Source organism: Arvicanthis niloticus, chromosome 7 (genome assembly GCF_011762505.2).
Source record: "Arvicanthis niloticus isolate mArvNil1 chromosome 7, mArvNil1.pat.X, whole genome shotgun sequence".
NCBI classification, from domain to species: domain Eukaryota; kingdom Metazoa; phylum Chordata; class Mammalia; order Rodentia; family Muridae; genus Arvicanthis; species Arvicanthis niloticus.
Genome location: NC_047664.1, coordinates 37480002 through 37500555, shown reverse-complemented (window position 1 = coordinate 37500555; position 20554 = coordinate 37480002). Strand labels below are relative to the sequence as shown.

The 20554-nt window shown below is 41.6% G+C and overlaps 1 protein-coding gene across 5 annotated transcripts in view; it reads left to right on the top strand.

The window, feature by feature from the left end:
• Positions 1 to 16685, top strand: part of Eif4enif1 (eukaryotic translation initiation factor 4E nuclear import factor 1) — a 40649-nt gene extending 23964 nt beyond the window's left edge. For 4 of the 5 annotated variants that reach the window (XM_076938248.1, XM_034508725.2, XM_034508726.2 and 1 more), the window contains exons 10-19: positions 665 to 897; positions 6118 to 6189; positions 6569 to 6752; positions 7987 to 8066; positions 8617 to 8756; positions 11691 to 11775; positions 13102 to 13234; positions 14444 to 14788; positions 15300 to 15467; positions 15969 to 16685. In XM_076938248.1, the coding sequence (XP_076794363.1) occupies positions 665 to 897; positions 6118 to 6189; positions 6569 to 6752; positions 7987 to 8066; positions 8617 to 8756; positions 11691 to 11775; positions 13102 to 13234; positions 14444 to 14788; positions 15300 to 15467; positions 15969 to 16207 (1679 nt within the window). In that variant the 3' untranslated portion in view covers positions 16208 to 16685. The remainder of the gene's footprint in view (positions 1 to 664; positions 898 to 6117; positions 6190 to 6568; positions 6753 to 7986; positions 8067 to 8616; positions 8757 to 11690; positions 11776 to 13101; positions 13235 to 14443; positions 14789 to 15299; positions 15468 to 15968) is intronic. The other variant, XM_076938249.1, reaches the window with a different exon arrangement.
• The last annotated feature ends 3869 nt before the right edge of the window (positions 16686 to 20554 follow it).

Below are 20554 nucleotides of genomic sequence, written 5' to 3'. Positions count from 1 at the left end.
GACCCCCAAGTTCAGTAAACCTAAACCCTACCTATGTCTGTCTGCCCAATTGTTGGCTGTTGGCATCTTTTTTTACCAATCAGAAATAATTTGGGGGCAAAGTCTGCATCTTTGGGACAACCAGGTCCTGGAGGGCCCGTACTTAGCACTACAATAGATAACAAAAGATCAAACCTGAATAAATGAAACCAAGGTGGTGGGAGAGATACAGGTTCTCTGAAACTAGAGTTATGGGCAGTTGTGAGCTGTCTGGTATGGCTGTTGGGAATTGAACTCAGGTCCTCTATAGGAACAATATGGGCTCTTAATCACTGCGTCATTTCTTCAGGCATGTGTCACTCTTCCCCTCTACTACAAACCCCCTTTTTGTTTTTGAGACTGGGTCTCTTTAGTTCTAGCTGCCCTGGAACTCACTGTGTATGGCAGGCCTGTGCCTCCTTGAGTCCTGGGATAAAAGGTGTGCACCACAGTGCTCAACCATCTGTTTCAGTGTATGCAGTTTCAGCCTTATTCCTAACTGATCTTACGTGTTCAGGTTTCCTGTTTTAGTGTCAGCCTTTTGACAGTCTCATGTCAGTTATAAAATAGTTGTCATTGGCAGCCAATGAGAATTCTTCCTAAACACCCTTTGCTTGTTGTAACAAGAACTTTCTTAACTTCTCAGCACATTCAGGGGTTGTACTTTCAGTGGAAGAGGTAGAAGCAGGGCTGAAGGGCTTGAAAGTGGACCAGCAAATGAAGAATTCAACTCCCTTCATGGCAGAACATTTAGAGGAAACCCTGAATGCTGTGACTAGCAATCGACAGCTCAAGAAAGATGGAGATATGACTGCATTTAACAAACTAGTGAACACCATGAAGGCAAGTGGGACTTTGCCTACCCAGCCCAAAGTCAGTGTAAGTATTCAGTACAACCTCACCCAGCCTCTTTCCCTGTTTCTGTATCATCTCCCACTGCAATAATAAATGGGTTTGATGAAGGATTCTGAGTAGTTTGGGAATTTCTTTAGAAGTTGTTTGGTCTTTTGGAAATTTCTTTTGAAGTTGGTCTTTGGTGTGTGTTTGTTCCTTAATTATCGATGTTGATTTGTTACTAGAAAAAGCATATCTGTGGATAATGTGTATGTTTGGGACATACATTCAATCATAGGATGATTGAATAATTCAATCTGTTGCATCAGTTAATGCAATAACTTTATGAAGTCCTTTCCTAAGAAAGGAAAGTAATTGAGTTGTGGATTTTTTCGCCCAGTTTGGAGAAACACATACCTAGTATGTGGGGTTATCGATGCAAAAAGGAGAAAAAAATAAGAAATTGATCCCTTGTGCTGAACTGAGCATAGTGATGTGTGCCTGTAACCCTAGTGTCTGAGAGGATCAGGAGCTCAGGACCAGGTAGGGTCACCTGATATACACGGTTGTTTATTTTGTTTTTTTTTTGTTTTGTTTTGTTTTGTTTTTTTCCCCTTGGGTGTTTCTGTGTGTAGCCTTGGGTGTCCTGGAACTCACTCTGTAAACCAGGCTGGCGACAAACTCAGAGATCTCCCACCTTCTGCCTTCCAAGTGTTGAGATTAAAGATATGAGTCACTACTGCCTAACTGTAGACAATTTTATAGTAAATTTTTACAAGATTTATTTAATTTTATTTGTATGAGTATTTTGTTTGTATGTATGTATGTATGTATGTATGTATGTATGTATGTGCAGTACTTGCATGCCTGGTGCACACAGGCCAAAAAAGGGCATCGGGTTCCTCCTGCAACTGAAGTTTCAGATGGTTCTGAGCCACCATGTGGAAAATGAATGCGGGTCCTCTGGAAGAACAGCCAGAGTGTTAATCAATGAGCAGGCTCACCTGCCTCCTATAATCTTTATTTTCACACTTTATACACACTCTCAAATATCTAGATTGCCTTCCCTTGATAAGACAGTCACACTGATGAATTAAAATGCCAAAGATGGAGCTGAGCATGGTAGTAAAGACTGGTAGTTCCATCACTACTTGGAAAGTGGAGGCAGGCTAATTAACAAATTCAATGGATAGCCAGATCTAGAAAGTCTCTCTCCCTCCTCCATCCCACCCCCCAGTACATATCAAAGATGTGGGTTTTGTTTTTTTTTTTGTTTTTTTTTTTTTTTGTTTTTTGTTTTTTTGGTTTTTCAAGACAGGGTTTCTCCGTGTAGCCCTGGCTGTCTTGGAACTCACTCTGTAGACCAGGCTGGCCCCAAACTCAGAAATCTGCCTGCCTCTGCCTCCCAAGTGCTGGGATTAAAGGTGTGCGCCACCACTACCCGGTGATGTTTTTGTTTTTGCTTGTTTGTTTTATTTTGGTTTGGTTTTTTTTTAACACAGGTTTCTCTGTTTAGCTTTAGCTGTCCTGAAATTCACTCTGTAGCCCAGGCTGACTTCAAACTCAGAACTCAGAGATCTGCCTCTGCCTCCTGAGTGTTCATATTAACGGTCTATGTCACCACACCTGGCCATAATAGTGTTTTATAAGACAGTTACACTCTGTTAATTTACTAATAGTAAAAAGCTGTGATTGATTTTGTTTTTCAATTTGAGGGATAAATCTAGTTTGTGCAGACTTACATTTTAGATTGTGACCCTACCTTTTAATTGCTGTGTCATCTTTCCAACCCTTAATGCAGATTTTTTATAACATGTACTGATTTGTATCATAATGGTATTTAGAAAGTAAGTTTCAGGCTTGTTGGGTTTTTTTGTTTGTTTTTTGTTTTGTTTTGGGTTTTTTTTTGTTTGTTTGTTTTTTTGTTTTTGTTTTTGTTTTTTTTTTTTTGAGACAGGGTTTCTCTGTGTGGACCTGGCTGTCCTAGAACTCACTCTGTAGACCAGGCTGGTTTTGAACTCAGAAATCCACCTGCCTCTGCCTCCCAAGTGCTGGGGTTAAAGGCGTGCGCCACCACTGCCCAAGGCTTGGTTTTAATGTTACACTATACCTTGTATACAAAATGATGAGGAAGCAAGACAGATCCAAAGAATGAAGCTTAGAGTTAGTTACTATGTTATACCAAGTCTGTCTGCCTTTTCCTTCTCATCCCTTTTTGGCTAGTAATTACAAGTAGCTAACCTGTGAACAGCAATAAATATTTGATTCACTATATCTTTTTAAAAATGCATTTTAAAAAGTATTTTGCTGCATGTATATATTTTTATGGGCATATATGTGCCCCATGTGTAGAGGTCAGGGGGCAACTTGAGGCAGTTGGTTTTCTCTTTGCATACTGAGTCTTGGAGTTGAGTTCGGATTGTCAGACTTGACAGCGTACACTCTTACTGCTGATTGTCTCTCCAGCCGGGAGTGATTTTCAGCTTTTCTTACCTGACCAACAGTTAAGGCCAAACAGGTGCCTTTTCTTTTTGCCCCTGTGAAGTACATCTCAGGTTACACCATACAACTCAAAGGAGAATGATCCTATAAACTGGTTCAAAGCTATTTCCACACAAAGAAGTACTAGATATCCATGCTGTCAAATGAGGTATGATGTCACACATCCTAGCATTTAGGGGATTAAGGCAGAAGGATTGTAAATTGAAGGCCAACCTGAATTACGTAGTAAGTTTATGCTAGCATGAGCTACAAAGCACAAACATAAAACCAGTGGCTGTAGATGCAGGTCAACTCTCCTGATGTTTTTTGGTGTTACCCTGGGGGTTTGGCACTGATTAGTTCTTTTTTTCAAATCCTATCATAGGGTTTGTTTTTCCTTTCAGTGTAAATCTCCAAAGAAGTGGAGACAAAAGAGCTGGGGGCAGTCGAGAGGAAGCAGGAGAAGGGCAAGTTTGAGACCAACTTGGGCTACATAGACTGTCTTGAAGGAAAAAGAAGGGAGAGAGAAGGGAGTTCAGTGTTTTCATGTCTCAACCTTTGATTGTTTTTGCACAACATCGACCTTAAGTTATGAGTACACTTGGTTTGATGTTGGAGATTTGGGGCTTTTATGTATATCTAGTTTCAGGTGTGGTGAGGAAGTGAACCTCTGATACCTGGTAATAAGTGGCTAGATAAATATTTACCCAAACTCAGAATTGTATCTGTTGGCTTGGTTTGCATGTGAGGTCCTACTGTGCTACTAAGTCAGTGTCTTTAGTCCTTACTGCTGGATAAGAGCTCTCATCTGATCTGTCCATCTGAGTAATGGAGTTCATCCCCAAACTGTCTTATGTGGAATTGCAGACTCCTACAAATGTGCTAAGACATGAAGGAAGTTGCTTATTTACTCAAGTCATCTGCATTTATCCCTACTTCTAAGACCAACAATAAAAGTCTTGGAACCTGCTTTGAACTTGGACAGGTCCATCTACTGGAAGGAGAATTGCATCAGAAAGTACTACTGGCTGAACTCAGTGGTCTCACAGTATTCAGACGTACAGTGGTGGGAGTTGGGAGAGTGCAGTTTAGATATACAAAGCAACAGATTCAGAGCAGAGGAGATTGAATTTTGTCATGCATATGAGACATTTTAAGGAGCTTAACTTAAAATAGTAGCATTAAGTTTCTTGGGTTTTTGGAGTTTTGTATGAGACAGGGTCTCTATGTTGGTCTGGCTGTCTTGAATTCACCATGTATACCAGGCTAACTTTAAACTCAGATCCACTTGCCTCTGACTCCCAAGTGCTAGAATTTAAGGGCATGTGCTACTTGGTAGGCCACAACTTTGAAACACTAACAGTTCTGGTCAAATTTGCATGTTGTTCATTATTTTTGTTTTAGTTTGTAATGCTTAGGATCAATACCAGAACTTTGCAAATTCTAGAAAAATGCTATGCCTCTTGTCTAATTCTTAGCCATTTTTTTGTGAAACCCATCCTGGCCTCAAACTCCTGATGCTTCTGCCTCAATCATCAGAGTGCTAGAAAGAATAGTGTGCACTACTGTCATGCGTAGCTGTCACATTTCTTTGTGTTAGTGGTGGTTTGTTTTTAAAGATTTTTATTGTTTTAAATATATGAGTGTTTTATCTGCATGTATATGTGTGTATTACATGCATATTTGTGCCTATGGAGGCCAGAAAACATCTGATCTCCTTGAACTGGAGTAATAGATGGCTGGTTGTGAGCTGTCATGTGGTGCTGGACATAGCGCTCAAGTTGATCCACTGGGAGAGCAGCTAGTGCTCTTAACCACTGAGCCTTCTCTCCAGCCCCTTGTTTTGTTTTGTTTAAAGACTTTATTTATTTTATGTATATGAGTACACTGTAGCTGTCTTCACACAAGAAGAGGGCACCCATTACAGATGGTTGTGAGCCACCCTGGGGTTGCTGGGATTTGAACTCGGGACCTCTGGAAAAGCAGTCAGTTCTCTTAACCACTGAGCCATCTCTCCAGCCCCAGCCCCTTGGTTTTAATATTTCAGTCAAAAAATCTTGTTAATGACAATGATCAGTAAGGGTTCCTTCAAAATGAAAATCTCATAAGTTGTGTTATCTGTGCTCTTCAGTCTCACCTTATTTAGATGGTGGGGGCAGGGTGTCATGGTCACAGGAATAGACTACTCTGGCTTTGTGAATATTTCCTAATGACTCTTTATTCATGTGGGAAGGATCTTTTGAGCCACATGGGATAAGAGAGAAGTTGGTTGAAAGTTTTCTGTGGAGGCTGGAGAGATGGCTCAGCAATTAGGAGCACTGACTGCCTTTCAGGAAAGGTCCTGAGTTCAGTTCCCAGCAACCACAAGATGGCTCACAACCATCTGTAATGGAATCCCATGCCCTCTTTTGGTGTGTCTAAAGTCAGCATCAGTGTACTCATATAAATAAAATGAATCTTTTTTTTCAAAGATTTATTATGTTTACAGTATAGTTCTGCTTGCATGCCAGAAGAGGGTACCAGACCCCATTACAGATGGTTGTGAGCCACCATGTGGTTGCTGGGAATTGAACTTAGGACCTCTGGAAGAGCAGACAGTGCTCTTAACCACTGAGCCATCTCTCCATCCCTAAAATGAATCTTTAAGAAAATTTTCTTTGATGTTGAGCATCATTCTGCTGTTAATGGTCAGCTCCCTTAGGAGTTGCAAATTTTTTGATATATATGGTCTCAACTCTATATAGATTGTGTTGAAGTTGAAAACAGTTTTCTTTCTTTTTTTAGCGAAACCTTGAAAGTCACTTGTTGGCCCCTGCTGAGATTCCAGGCCAGCCTGTCCCTAAAAACATCCTACAGGTATGTTACAGTTTTACTCTGATCCCTCAGAGTGACCTGTGTGTAATAATCAGAGGTATACTGTTGCTATCTAAGGTCATTCTGTTATGCTGCTAATCCCAATGGACAGGAGATCCAATGGCTTTAAATGTTTCTGGTTTGCCAGTTTGTTGTTTCTTTGGAAGTTGATTATCTAATCTGTATCTGTAGCACTAACTTAAGCAAATGTTGGTAGCTAACTAAACATTTGGGGAAGTGTCTTGCATGTACAGATGCCAGATCCCCTGTGCTTCGAGGAAGAGTCATTGGCTAGCTTCCAAAAGTGAATTTATAGTTGAAAGCTTTTGATTAGAAGGAAGAAGTAGGTTTGTTCACAGGGATCTGGCATTTCTGCCTATAGGAACTTCTGGGTCAACCAGTTCAGAGACCTGCTTCTTCCAATCTTCTCAGTGGCCTTATGGGGAGCTTGGAACCTACTGCATCTTTATTGAGCCAAAGAGCACCCTCTCCTCCAATGTCACAGGTGTTTCGAACTCAAGCAGCCTCAGCAGACTACCTTCATCCAAGGATACCATCACCAATTGGTAACTAGTGCTTTAGCAGTTGTGGAGATTGAGCCGAGAGCCTCATGCCTACCAGTTAAGCACTCCACTACTGACTTGGGTTCCCAACTAGTAACTGCTCATAAGTCTGCCCGTTTTCCACCTATGTCCATGCAGGTTATACTTGTTCCTTAGAATTAGCAGTCTTTTTCAAGGACATACCTAAAGAATTTTAAATGAATATATGTTATACTGATTTCTGTAGAGAGAGTGAGGTCAAGGTGGAAGATAGTTTATTATTCCTTTAAGTCAACATGTTCATAATAAACTTATTTGTATAGCTCTGTAGTTTTCTTATTTAGAGAATTCAGCTGAAAGTAGTTAGTTTGAATTCTTGGAACTATCCTCGGTAGAGAACTTCAGGAAAGTCAGGAGTGATAACGGCACACTCCTGTAATCTCAGCACTTAGATGATGAAGCACAGGGATCTCATTAAGGCCATTCTGGACTGCATAATGAGTTTGAGGCTACATGGAAGAGCCAGTCACAAGTAGTGGCTTCCTGGCAAGCACTTGATATTGGTAAACAGTGAGCAGTGAAGTCCTATGGTTGTTTCAGAATGTGCCTGGAAGAAACAATTCCAGTGGGCTTGGTGTTTATACCATTGAAATTCTAGAGGCCGCGGCTACTTGCTTTTGCTACTCATATACCTGGATATTTGTCTACAGTCGTGTAGAGTTGTAATTAAAGAGTCTGACCCTCAGAGCACTGGACTCTGCTTTAGTACCAGCTGGCTTGTCAATCACAGCCAGTTTGTTGAATTCAGATGTTCTTAGCTTTCAGAAAAGGACAAAGGTGACAGGGTAGTGTGAAGGTTACACCAGCAGGAAAGGCCATTAAGAGCTCTGCTTAAGGGCTGGGGTGATGGCTCAGCCGTTAAGATCACTGACTGCTCTTCCAGAGGTCCAGAGTTCAATTCCCAGCAACCACATTGTGGTTCACAACCATCTGTAATGGGATGCCCTCTTTTGGTGTGTCTGAAGACAGTGACAGTGTACTCACATACATAAAATAAACAATTGTTTTTTTTTTTTTTTTAAAGAAAAGCTTGCTCTGCTTAAGGCCCACATTGTGGGAGGAGAGGGAGAAGGGTATATCCTATCATGCCAAAGAAGCAACGCTTTCTGTTGGGCAAGGGCCAACATGCTGGTTGGGTGCTTATGCTGTCTTGGGCTCTAATGCTTGACATTCATTGATTCTGAAACTATCCTGGCAGGTTTCCCATCAGGACCCCAGCAACTACTTGGAGATCCATTCCAAGGCATACGCAAGCCCATGAGTCCTGTGGCAGCCCAGGTCAGGCTGAGCTCTTTCTCTTTGCCTTTTCACTCTTGCTCTGGCTTGTGGGATAGAGAATTGGATTGCAACAGTGATGCATGGTTTGTTCCACGGTGACTATAGTTCAAGTTCATACAGAGGAGAAAATTGCTGAGTGATGAGTATTATTTAAATTAATTTTTTTCTTCAGGTTTACTTTATGTTTATGAGTGTTTAGCTTCCATTCATGTTTGTGCACCATGTATGTGCTCATTGCTCAGGGAGCTTTCAGGAAGGCATTGGATCCCTGGAACCTGAGTTATATAGTTGTGAACTGCCTGCCATGTGGGTCTGGGAATTGAACCTAGATACTCTGCGATAGCAATAAATGCTCTTAACCATTGGGCTGTCTCTTATCCCACTATTTAAATTTTTTAAATATTGTTCAGTGGACACCAGCATAACTTAGTTTGAAATATTCAATTTTCTCAGCCACTGTTTAAACCATGAGATATACCTCTGTGGAAAACAAGTTGTACTTCCTCAATCTTTTACTGATTGTCTGTTCTCCACTACTTCTATTGATCAGATGAGCCAGCTAGAATTGCAGCAAGCCGCTTTGGAGGGGCTGGCCCTACCACATGACCTTGCAATACAGACAGCACCCTTCTACCAGCCTGGTTTTGGCAAACCACAAGTGGACAGAACCAGAGATGGGCTCAGAAACAGGTAAATTACTAAACCTACTTGTGCAGATTGGGTACTGATTTGTAAATAGTCTTTCTGAGACTGGTAAATCATATATCATAAATATAACTTGCATATGCTGATCCAATGTAAGATAGGAATTCCATCCCACCACAGATGCTATTGGTAGAGGAAATATGGTTGAAATCTCCAATGTCCTCCTATGTCCCCTTTGTTAGTGTTACCTTTTTACCTCCCTCAAGTGACCACTGTCTAATCTTTAAAAATAATCACTACTTTCTTTTTCTTTTTTTTTTTTTATTCTATATAGTGTTTTATATTCTTTATTTGTAAATGACTTTTGGGTTCCAGTTAGCTACATAGTCACAAGGAGGTACTATCACATAATTACTATTACAATTAAATACTTTTTAAAAAATTAACGGTGTTTCTACCAGTTAATTTTTTTTCAGTGCTGAGGATTGAACTCAGGGCCTTAGACATACTAGACAAGCACTTTTACACATCATACCCACTAGCCCTTGTTTCTGAGGTTTTTTGGTTTAGTTTTGGGTTTTGTTTTGAGACAGAATTTCTCTGTTTATCTCCAACTGTTCTGGAATTCACTCTGTAGACCAGGCTAGCTTCGAACTCAGAGATCACCTGTCTATGTCTTCTGAGTGCTAGGATTAAAGATGTGTACCACCACTGCCTAGCCTTGTTTCTATTTTTTGTTATTGTTTATTTTGAGACGGGTAGGGTCTCACTACATATCATTGAACTAAAGTTACTGACAGTCCTTCTGTGTCTGTTTCTAGAGTGATGAGATTGTGAGTGGGTGTCATTATGTTCAGCCTAGCTCTTGATCTTTTGAATCAGGGTCTTAATATGTCTGGCCTTGAACTGTGTAGCCCAGGGATCCTCAATCTCTTGGCTTTCCTTCTTGTATGCTGAGATTATGGGTATGCTCATCACAGTCGGCATAGTCATCTATTTGAGATGGTGAAAAAACAAAACTTGATGTAACTTCCTCTTATCCTAGATTGTATGACTTACTGATTTACTCACAGGATTTACAGGATTGTTTCACCAATTGTTGATAGAGGTAGTGGATCCAGGCTTTCTTCTTTTTTACGATTTGTGTGTGTGTGTGTGTGTATTCCCTCATGTGTTTGTGTGAGTTTATATGTACCATTAATGTGCAGGATCCCCAAGAGACCAGAAGGGGAAACTAGAACTGGATTTACAAGTAGTTATGAGCTACTATGTGGGTAGCGGGAGCTGAACCTAGGTCTTCTGGGAAGAGCACTAAGCCTCGTAACCACGAGTCATCTCTGCAGCAAAGCTTGTTCTGTTGTTGTTTTAAACTGTACTCACTACCTTGAGGATGGATTTTTTGTTTTGATGGTCTGTTTCCCTGCTTTTGCCCTGCAGCCTAAGAGTATAACACCTTTGAGATTAGAGATGTCATTTTTTTTTTATTCATTGTTGTGTCTCCTGCACTGATAGTGTTGCCTAACACAAAAGTGCTCTGTTTACAAAAAGGAGTAAATGATAAACTGTGTGAAACTTTCAGGTTTGGAGATCTTTCCCATATACACTTAGAATACGTTGCCACGTGCTCAGACTTCATCTCAGGATAGCATGGAGTTAGGATAGTCTGAATGCTGATTGGAAAGCTTTCAGATTTAGGATCCCAGCACTGCCTGATTCAGAGGATTTTGCTCATTCTGTAGGTGCAGTGAAGCACTCACTACCCAGTGAATACACATAAGCTTTTTTTCCCAATCTGTTTCTGTGTCGACCCTATTTCCTGTTTTCCTCTAGGATAAGGGAGAATAAATAGAATGGCTGGGGACAGAAATCCCAGCACTTGGGAAGTGGAGCAGGAGGATGTCTGAGTTCAAGGCTAGCCTGGTCTACATAGGGAGGCTTGTTTTTTGTTTTTGTTTTTTTTTTTAGATTTATTTGTTTATTTTATATATATGTGAGTGCACTGTTGCTGTCTTCAGACACACCAGAAGAGGGCGTTAGAACCCATTATAGATGGTTTTGAGCCACCATGTGGTTGCTGGGAATTGAACTCAGGACCTCTGGATGAGCACCCAGTGCTCTTAACCGCTGAGCCATCTCTCCAGCCCTACATAGGGAGTTTAAGGGGAGTCGGTACTGTGTAAAGAGACCCTACCTTTAAAAAGAACAAAACCTCATTTGGTAGGGCCTGGCGAATATGACTGAATAACTGATGCTCCCAATTCTCAGTTTGATTTGAAACTGTCTCAGAGATAGAGCATCAGAGAGATAGTGCACTAGAGATAGTGCATTGCAGACACTGAATTGCTGCTTTCATCTATCTGAAGTATTCTAGCCCCCAGAGTGAAGACTTTTAACCAACCTACTAATGCTGTTTACTACTAAACTACTTATCCACCTAGAGGACTCTGTATGCCAAAAGCTCTACCCTGAACCTTTGTTTCTTCTCCTTAGCTCTTTTTTTTTTCCTTTTTTTTTTTTTTTTTTTTTTTGGTCAGGGTTTCTCTGTTTGCCCCTTGCTGTCCTGGAACTGGCTCTGAAGACCAGTTGGGCTCGAACTCAGATCTGTCTGCTGGGATTAAAGGCGAAGTACCACCTCTACCAGGCTTCTCCTTAGCTTCATACTGGTCTTACCTAGCTGCTTCTTTCCTTAGGGTCTCTGGAGTTTCTGGTCTTTCTTTTCTTCTCCTTTATTTTCCCACTACTTGTTGGTATCTTACACCTATATCCCTTGGTTTGCCTCAGGTTATTGACTGATCTCACTACACAGATCTTTTTTTCCTCAGAATTTAGCATGCACTTTTTCCTATTTTGAATGTTTAAGAAATTAAATTGGATAAGTAAAGGTATGAAGTTCCTGGACTGGTCTTGAGTTACCTGGTTTTAAGATTTGGCATTAAGTGGTTTGGAGCTGACTGGCACTGTTAATTGATTTGTTTTCAGGCAACAGCGAATGTCAAAGTCACCAGCACCTATGCACCGAGGAAATTCCTCTTCCCCAGCTCCTGCTGCCTCCGTCACAAGCATGGTCAGTGACCTTTAGTAACTTCTTGGCTTCAAGATTTCTCTATCTGGTATTCTGTGTTGCACCAGTGTTACCTGTGTGTCTCTGAATGCCTTCCAGAGGAATACTGACCTCTCATATCTGTCTGTTTATTACATCTTCCCCTAACTTACTCTTCTCATAAAAAAAAGTATGCTCTAGCAGATAGGTGAATTTGTGCCACGATATAACTCATCAGTGCTTAAAAAGTAGCTGGATCTGGCTTGGTGACATATACCTTTAATCTCAGCACTTTGAAAGGCAGAGGCAAATAGAGGCCATTCTGGGGCCTTATGTGAGGGCCTAGTATGACCCTCCAAAAATAAAAAACAAACAAAACCAAAACAAAATTAGCTGTTGTGGGAAAGTAGGACGAATGTGAGGCAGGAGATGAGAGAAGAATTGACTGGTCACATGATGGAATCCAGTGAACATGCCGGCGGGTCTATAAATTGTTCTCTTATGGGTTTGTTGGTCTATTTGTGATAAGTCTAGCTTTACCAGTGGGTTGGTTGTTTTTGGTTTGTTTGTTTGTTTTTTAACCAATACAGACTTTTTATTATCCAATCAAAGCTGATAGACAAGGGGAAAGAACAATTGTTTTGTGCTTCAGGACTCCGTATGGGATTCTGCACTAAATACCCCAAAGGCTCTTGCTTTAGAGAAACTCTCGAATTTTATTCATGAGTTAGGCCCTGTTTCTTCCTTTATGAAATTCCTTATAAAATTATATAATTTCATTATAAAATAAACAAGAACAAAGGATAATGGTAAGTTCTAGTAAGGTGACAAAACCTGTAAGATAATTTAATTTTCGTGTATGTAATTTTAAAAGAAAAAATGAAGAACAAGGGGTATCATAGGTTCTGAGGTTGCCTCTGAAATATCTCTTCCCCATTTACCAAGGTACATTTCCAGCCATGTTCTTCCCTCTTCTTAGCCCTATTTCAAGGTTGAAAAACATGAGAATAGACACAGGCCCATTTTATGGGGTGGCAAATAATGGGTTGAAGCTCTTGGGACAATGACTACTTGCCCCTTTGTATTCTCTTCTAGCAGCTGTAGAGGAGAACATTAGAGTTGCCTCTGCCCATGGAGGCAAAATGGGGACTCTTCACCCTATTGAAGATGGCTTCACCTGGTAAAGCCAGACTTAAGGGCAAGTGCTTCCAAGCATGTGTAAGACCCTAGGTTTAATCCCCAGTGTCCTAAAAAATAAAAATAAAAATAATTAAAAAAAAAAAAAAAGCACTGGCTTAGTATTAGGGAAAGGACTTGAATATACTAATTTCTGCCTCCTCTTCTCTGCAGCTTTCTCCTTCCTTCACCCCTACCTCAGTGATCCGGAAGATGTATGAAAGCAGAGAGAAAAGCAAGGAGGAAATAGCACCTGGAACAGTGGTTCCTGGTGATGGTAAAGAGGATACTCAGAAGTCCAGTGAAGGTACTGCTGCTTACCTTTGTCAGAACATAGGCATGCACAACTGCAGTGTCCAGGAGATGGGTTGGTCAGCTCAGTCAGATCTGCTCACTTGACACTGTAGCCAGCTGGGTAAAGATGTGCTTTAGCTTATGACTCTTAACAGTCTTCCAAGGTGAATGACAAATTCATTTAGCATATTGATATAACTCAGTTCTTTGTTTAACGTATGTGTGTTTTGCTTGTGGGTATGTCTGCACCATGTGTATCCAGTGCTCAAGAAAGCCAGAAGAGGGCATCAGAACCTCTAGAATTGGAGCTGCAGAGCTCACAGCCACCTGCAGCTCCAATTCTAGAGGTTTTGGGGTTATATCAAAAATCCTTTATGTACTGGGAACGCAACTCAATTGTTCTAAGTAGTAGAATACTTGCCAGCATGTTCAAGGCCATGGGTTCATGTTCATTCCCGAGAAATGACAACAACAAAAAATTTATCCCAGCAAAGAATTTGAAGACCTTGGCATCTATGGGCTGGAGGCATAGCTCTAAGGGCACTGTTTGCTCTTCCAGCAGACTTGGGTTCAGTTGCTAGCACCCCTCCCTGGCCTCTGTGAGCACTGAACTCATGGGTGCACAGACATACATGCAGGAAAAACATCATACATAAGATAAGAAAAGAAAGTTAAACAACTTAGCTCAAGGCCTAACTACTCTGTGACCATAACTCAACTGGTAGGGTTTTGGAGAGTCACAGGTGTGCATCTGTCTACATTTAAGGCAGATGACTTTCCATGAAAGCATCTAACCTGGTTAAGAGGAAACAAGAATTGTCAGATTTATATATATATATATATATATATATATTGGATATTTTATTTACATTTCAGATGTTATCCCCGTATCTCACCCCCCGCCCAGGAACCCCCTATCTCATCTCCCCTCCTCCTGCTTCTATGAGAATGTTCCCCCACCTATTTCCCCCACTCCCACCTCCCCACCCTCTTAATTCCCCCACACTGGGCATCTAGCCTTCATGGGACCAAGGATCTCCTCTCCTATGCCCAACAAGGCCATCCTCCCCTACATGTATAGCTGGAGCCATGGGTCCATCCCTATGTGCTCCCAAGGCTGGTGGTTTAGACCCTGGGGAGCTCTAGATTTGCTGGGTTGAAAATTGAAATAAATTGATAAAGGATATCAATACCAAAATATCCTGTGAATGAATCCTTACAGAGAACCTGCTGTCATCCAATCCCATACCCAATACTGATCAAGACTCTTCTCCTACGACAAATCCTAAGCTTTCGACATTACATCGGTCTTCATGCTCCACTCCACTGTCCCAGACCAACCGTTATACCAAAGAACAAGATTATCGACCTAAAGCAGCTGGGAGGAAAACACCTACCTTGGCATCGCCAGTTCCAGGAACACCTTTTCTCCGCCCTACCCACCAAGTTCCCCTTGTCCCTCATGTTCCTATTGTTCGACCTGCACACCAGCTTCACCCAGGATTAGTCCAAAGGTTGCTAGCCCAAGGGGTACATCCACAGCATCTTCCAAGTTTGCTCCAAGCTGGTGAGTTTGACTGGGTGTGGGCATTGGGTATTGGTTGCAGTATAAAAATTGCTGTCACTAAATGTTGCATTATACTAGATATTCCAAAAAGACCTTACTAGATTTAGTGGGTCCAATCCAGTCTCACTCCCTTAGCCCACAAAGATTGGAAACTTGCCAAACAGTGGTACTACAGGCCTTTGATCCTTGCACTCAGGAAGCAGAGGCAGGTGGATCTCTTTGAGTTCAAGGATAGGCAGATAGCCAGGGTTACACTGAGAAACCCTGTCTCAAAAAAAAAAAAGAGAGAGAGAGAGAGAGAGAAGGAAAAAGAAAAAATTAGGAACCCTGGCTTTGGCATTCATTTAAAATTGTGTCTGTCTATGTATACTCATGTATCTTGGCACATGTATGGTGGCAAGTGTTCACCACTCCCACCTCATTGTAAGTTTCCAAATCAACAAAAAATGGTAAAATTTGACATTTTAGGAACATTGACACAACTCACAAGTTTCTTCTTTTTCCCTATCAGGTGTGCTTCCTCCTGGGATAGACATGGCTCCTTTACAGGGACTATCTGGCCCACTCCTGGGCCAACCCTTGTACCCTTTGGTCTCTGCTGCTAGTCACCCTCTCCTAAACCCTCGTCCTGGGACCCCTCTGCATTTGGCAGTGATGCAGCAGCAGCTACAGCGCTCAGGTAAGGTTTACAAATAGGCCAGGCTAGCTGACCACACTGGAAGTTTCTGAGATTTCCAGAGGCAGTGAGTTATCACTGACTCTTTGTTCCTTAGGTGTCACTAGGAAAACGGGTGAAGTGACCTGTGCAGTCTCTGGGATTATTACTACTGCAAGGACAGTGGGAGCCAGCATGCTCTGGCTCTGTTTCACTTCTTAAAAGTCTGAGAATCTTTGCTGAGATGTGATGTCAGCCTTGGTGGGCTTTCTGCTTTCTTATGTTTTCATCTAGTATTCTGCACTCTAGGAAACCTTTGGTTAATCCTCTGGTAGACTTCCCACCCCAAAAAGTAACAAACCATTCAAGCAAAGCAGGTCAGAAAATACTGTCAGTAGAGCAGGACATGGGAGTGAGTATCCAAGGGCCTTCTTAGTAGACTTGTGGGGTTCTATGGGTGAGGTATAGATGAAGCAAGGCCTAGTGTAGAGCTACTTTGCTGTTCTGACACTCTTTTCCCTATAGTTCTGCATCCTCCAGGCTCTAGTTCCCAGGCAGCAGCTATCAACATTCAGTCTCCTCAGAATGTACCCAGCCGGTCCGGCATGCCCCACATGCACTCCCAGATGGAGCATCGCACCAGCCAAAGGAGCAGCTCCCCTGTGGGCCTTGCCAAATGGTTTGGCTCAGATGTGCTACAGCAGCCTCTGCCCTCCATGCCCACCAAAGTCATCAGTGTAGATGAACTGGAGTATAGACAGTGAAGAGGGCAGGCTGGCTCACCCATACCCGGACCTGTGGTGGCACTCTGGTCATGACTTTCATTCCCATCTTTGTAATGGGCTTTTACATAGGGGATCCACATACCTACCATGACCTACATTATGACAGAAGGCTGTTAAATAATCGATTGGAGCCTACATGGTTCAAATACAAGGGACACAAGATTGTCAGTCCTGGAAGTCTTTCTTTTATAAAATATGTGAAATGAAGTGTTGGTGTCTTCTAGAGGTGACACCTAAGGGTTCTGAGAAATAAAATGTATAGACCCTTATGTACAGACCTGTGTATAAACTTTTGTACATACAAATAGGATAGCTTTTTTGAACTTATACATACAGCTGTACATAAAGTAACTATCAGTTAGGCCTGTGTCAACTGTTTGGATTTTTTTCACTTGTATATTTGGGACTTTTTCTTTTGGTTTATTAAAAGTTGCATATGCCACGTGTGTGAACGACACTAACTGGTACTGTGTTTATTCCCTCCATGAACTAAGATAGTCTCTGAATGAATTCCTATCTTTCATGTTTTAATTTACCTTAGAAATTCTCGAATTTCTTCTACACATATATGGGAATTTCTCTGAAACTTACTGGCACACCTTAATCTAGCCTGACTCCGACTCGACCATTAATTTCTCAAGTCTTTCCCTTGCTTTTGCTGCATTAGTTTCCCTCAAAACCGTTACTTACAACTTGAGGTCCGGTATTATGTGAATTGAATGTAAAGCATTCTGAAGGATAGTATACTGATAGCAGGTTTTTTAGTCCCTTTATTATATTATCATGTTCAAGTTAATTTGCCCAATCACTGGATTACTTACGAATTTCGGGCCGTGAATGCTATTTTACTTCTAATGTAGAGATTAAGCTATTCTCCATTTCATAATATTCTGTTGGACTTTGACTGCAGGGGCTCCCAAGTCTCGAAAATACTGATTATAATCTTTCAGCTGCCCACTCTACTGGGGAACAAGAAAAGGGTCACTTTTCAACAAAAGTGACCTGTCTGAATGAGAGCAGTCTGGTACTTCCAAGCCCATTAGATGCCATCATGCTCTTGGTGACTCCTCAGCTTCAAGACGAGTCTGGAAAAGGCAGCCACTTGTCAGCAAAGGAACACTAGTGCACTTATCCCAGGTGTCCTGCTGAGCCAACTGTAAGGTAAGGGCAGAATGGGTCAAACTGCCAATAAGAATTACACTTCAGGCTGAAGCTGGTGGAAGATAACAAAGGCAAACCCTAATCGGCAAGAAGAAGCACAGAGGGAACAAGGGATATTAAATGTGTATAGAAGGCCTGGAGAGATGGCTCAGCAGTTAAGAGAACTGGCTGCTCTTCTGAAGGTCCTGAGATCAATTTTAGGCACCCACATGGTGGCTCAAGATCATCTATAAAGGGATCTGATTCTCTAGCAAAGTGTACATGCAGCAGAGCATTCATAAAGATAAATGAGATATAAAAAAAAATATACAGAAGCCAAGGTGGAAAAAAACAAGGTAAGCCCTATATAGTGAGGTTCAAGGCAACCTTTGTCTACTAGAAACTTACAGAAAAAGAAATGCCTAGGGCAAAAAGATAGGTGTAGTGCCTCACACATGTAATCCAATTACTCCACAAGTTAAACACAGGAGGATTTCTTAGAGCAAGGCTAACCAGAGATTCTAGTCTCAGAGAGGGAAAAGGGTCTTTGGAGAAACTTTATGGTCATCTACTATGTATCACATAAGTTTAGAAGCATTTGGGACTAGAAAGACGCGAAAAAGCTTTTAAAAACACTAAAAATAAACACGAGACGCACTGCCTGTTCTAGAGGACCCAGATTCCATTTCAAGCACCCAATGGCTCACATCTTTTCTGGCCTCTGCAGTGACCAAGCACATGTGTGGTATGTGTGGTATGTATAAGCAACACACACGCAACAACAAAAAAGAGGACAAGTGATGCTTCCCAAAGAAAGCTGAAGAACTAGGAGTCCTTGGGAAGACAGTAGGAATCACAAGTGGGAATTGTATACAGAGAAACCAATTGAGTGGGTCTTGCCACTTTTATAAGCTAGGCTAGTCAATGATGCACACTAGCCCTCTTTGTGAAGGACACACAAATGAGACATAATTTATAGGACTAAACATACTTCCTTCTCTTTCTCAGCAATGAGACTTAAGTCTCTGTCTGTAGCAAATACTCTCTGGATGATATTCAGCTCAAGGCTCTGTTAGACATGTTTTCATTTTCAAAGGGAGCTGGCTGCCCCAAAATGGCAACACGTTGTGAATTAGAGTAGATGAGAGAATCTGGTTTCTCAAATGACCTAATGAAAGCCACTGGAGCACCATGACTTATGTGGAAATCCCTTTTCAATCATTAAGCTCTTAAATGAGCGTTAGCATCCTGAGTGGTGCAGAATACTGAATCTGCTTAGCTATACTAAAGCCAAGAAAACAAAACAGGAAATTCATTCCATGTCATGAGACTCATAGTAGAAGTCTTCCTTAGACCCCAGGAGAAAAGTCTTTGGCTATAAGAACACACCTCAGTGGATGTGGTAGACCATACCTTTAATCCATACACTTGGGAGGCAGGGGCAGGAGGATCTCTAAATTCAATTCCAGCCATATGAGACAAGCCGTGTGTGTGTGTGTGTGTGTGTGTGTGTGTGTGTGTGTGTGTGTGTGTGTGTGTGTGTATGTGTTTTGGGTCCCCCCCCCCCCTTTTTTTTTTTTTTTGAGAACAGGTTTCTCTATGTGGCCCTGGTTGTCCTAGAATTCAATTTGTAGACTGGGATGTCCTCAAACACAGAACCAGCTCTGCCTCCTGAGCACTGGGACCAAAGGTGTGAACCACTACCACCCAGCTGTGACCTTGTCACAAATCCAAAGAATGAATGAGTGAATAAATGAATAAATTAATAAATAAGAGTGCAACTCCCCAGCAGCCTGAGGCAAGAAAACCTAAGAGTTTAATCTGAGACCCTACTTAGTTTGCATTATACATATCTTCTCATAATTGACTAGGCAACCTAGTCTTTATACCAACTACACTATGGATTTAAACCTCTTCAAACATACCAGAACCGCTTTCAAACCTTCAACTGCAACAGGCTACACACATTACCATAGCTGAACAGTATACTAAATCTAGAAAGTTCCTCTTAAAGGATATTACCATTGCTTATAGGTATGAATAGAAGGGCTGATCTGGCCTTGACTGGTTCTGAGTACATTGTGCAGTAATGCAGTAAAAGTTACTTCTAGGTAACTTTTAGGGGAAATCTAATATACCATCTTATGCCTATTCATGATTGGGTGCACAGATGACTGAAATGAGATGTAATTTGGGAAGCGATATATGCAATAGGAAAAATGAAATACCTATAAATAGAAAACACCAAGGCAGGCGTGGTAACACACACCTTTAATTAGCACTTGGGAGGCAGAAGTAGGATCATCTCTGTAAATTCAAGACCAATCTAGTTCCAGGCCAGCAAAGACAACAGAAACCTTGCCTTGATATAAACATTTAAAACTTTTTAAAAATAGAGAACCCCAAATTCTGCTCATTGGTAACCTACCCTTCCTTCCTTTAGACACCTTGAGACCCTAGGCTATATAGCCTTGGGTTCTTAAGTACCCCCACTCACTCAGCCTGCAGTCTATCTGACAGTGTATCCTTCCATAATGTACACTACTGCTTTGCTCCAAACCTTGCTTCTAGTGCAAATCCATGTTGAGGCCTTAGTATCAATTTTTTGGGTAACAAGCCAGAACCATGGAAACACCTGACACCACCTACCACTGGCAGTACATTCCCACATGGCATATCTAACACAAACAGTATCTTCCCTTCAGAACCATTAAGTCTAAGCCCCAAAGAAGGGCAAATGTAAATTAATGTATGTTCGGTGGCAGGACTTCATCTCATGAAGTCAAGGCCAGCCTTGAACTATTATGCATGCCATCAAGCCTGATCCTGAACCACTAACCCTCTTGCCTCTACCTTCCAAATGCTAGAATTATAGGCATTTGCCACACCAGGCTGAAGTAAAGCTTTTCAAAGCCTGTCAGGCTGGCAACTGGGCAGGGAGGGGGTGGGGAAGAGGGGTACTAAACAATGGACTCAAGACCTCTTCAAACAACTGAGGCCTTGCACAGGATTTGGATTTCCTTCTCTCTTCAGCATCCGGAAGTACAAAGTTTAAGCAAAGTGAATCTTGCTTGGCCTGAGGACTCTCAAAAATCTAGGCTCTCACTGGGGAAGAAACCGAGCCGGAAATTCCAGTTCTAAAAGCCATTCGTCATTGTAGTGTGGGGACAGGCTTTCAATCATATC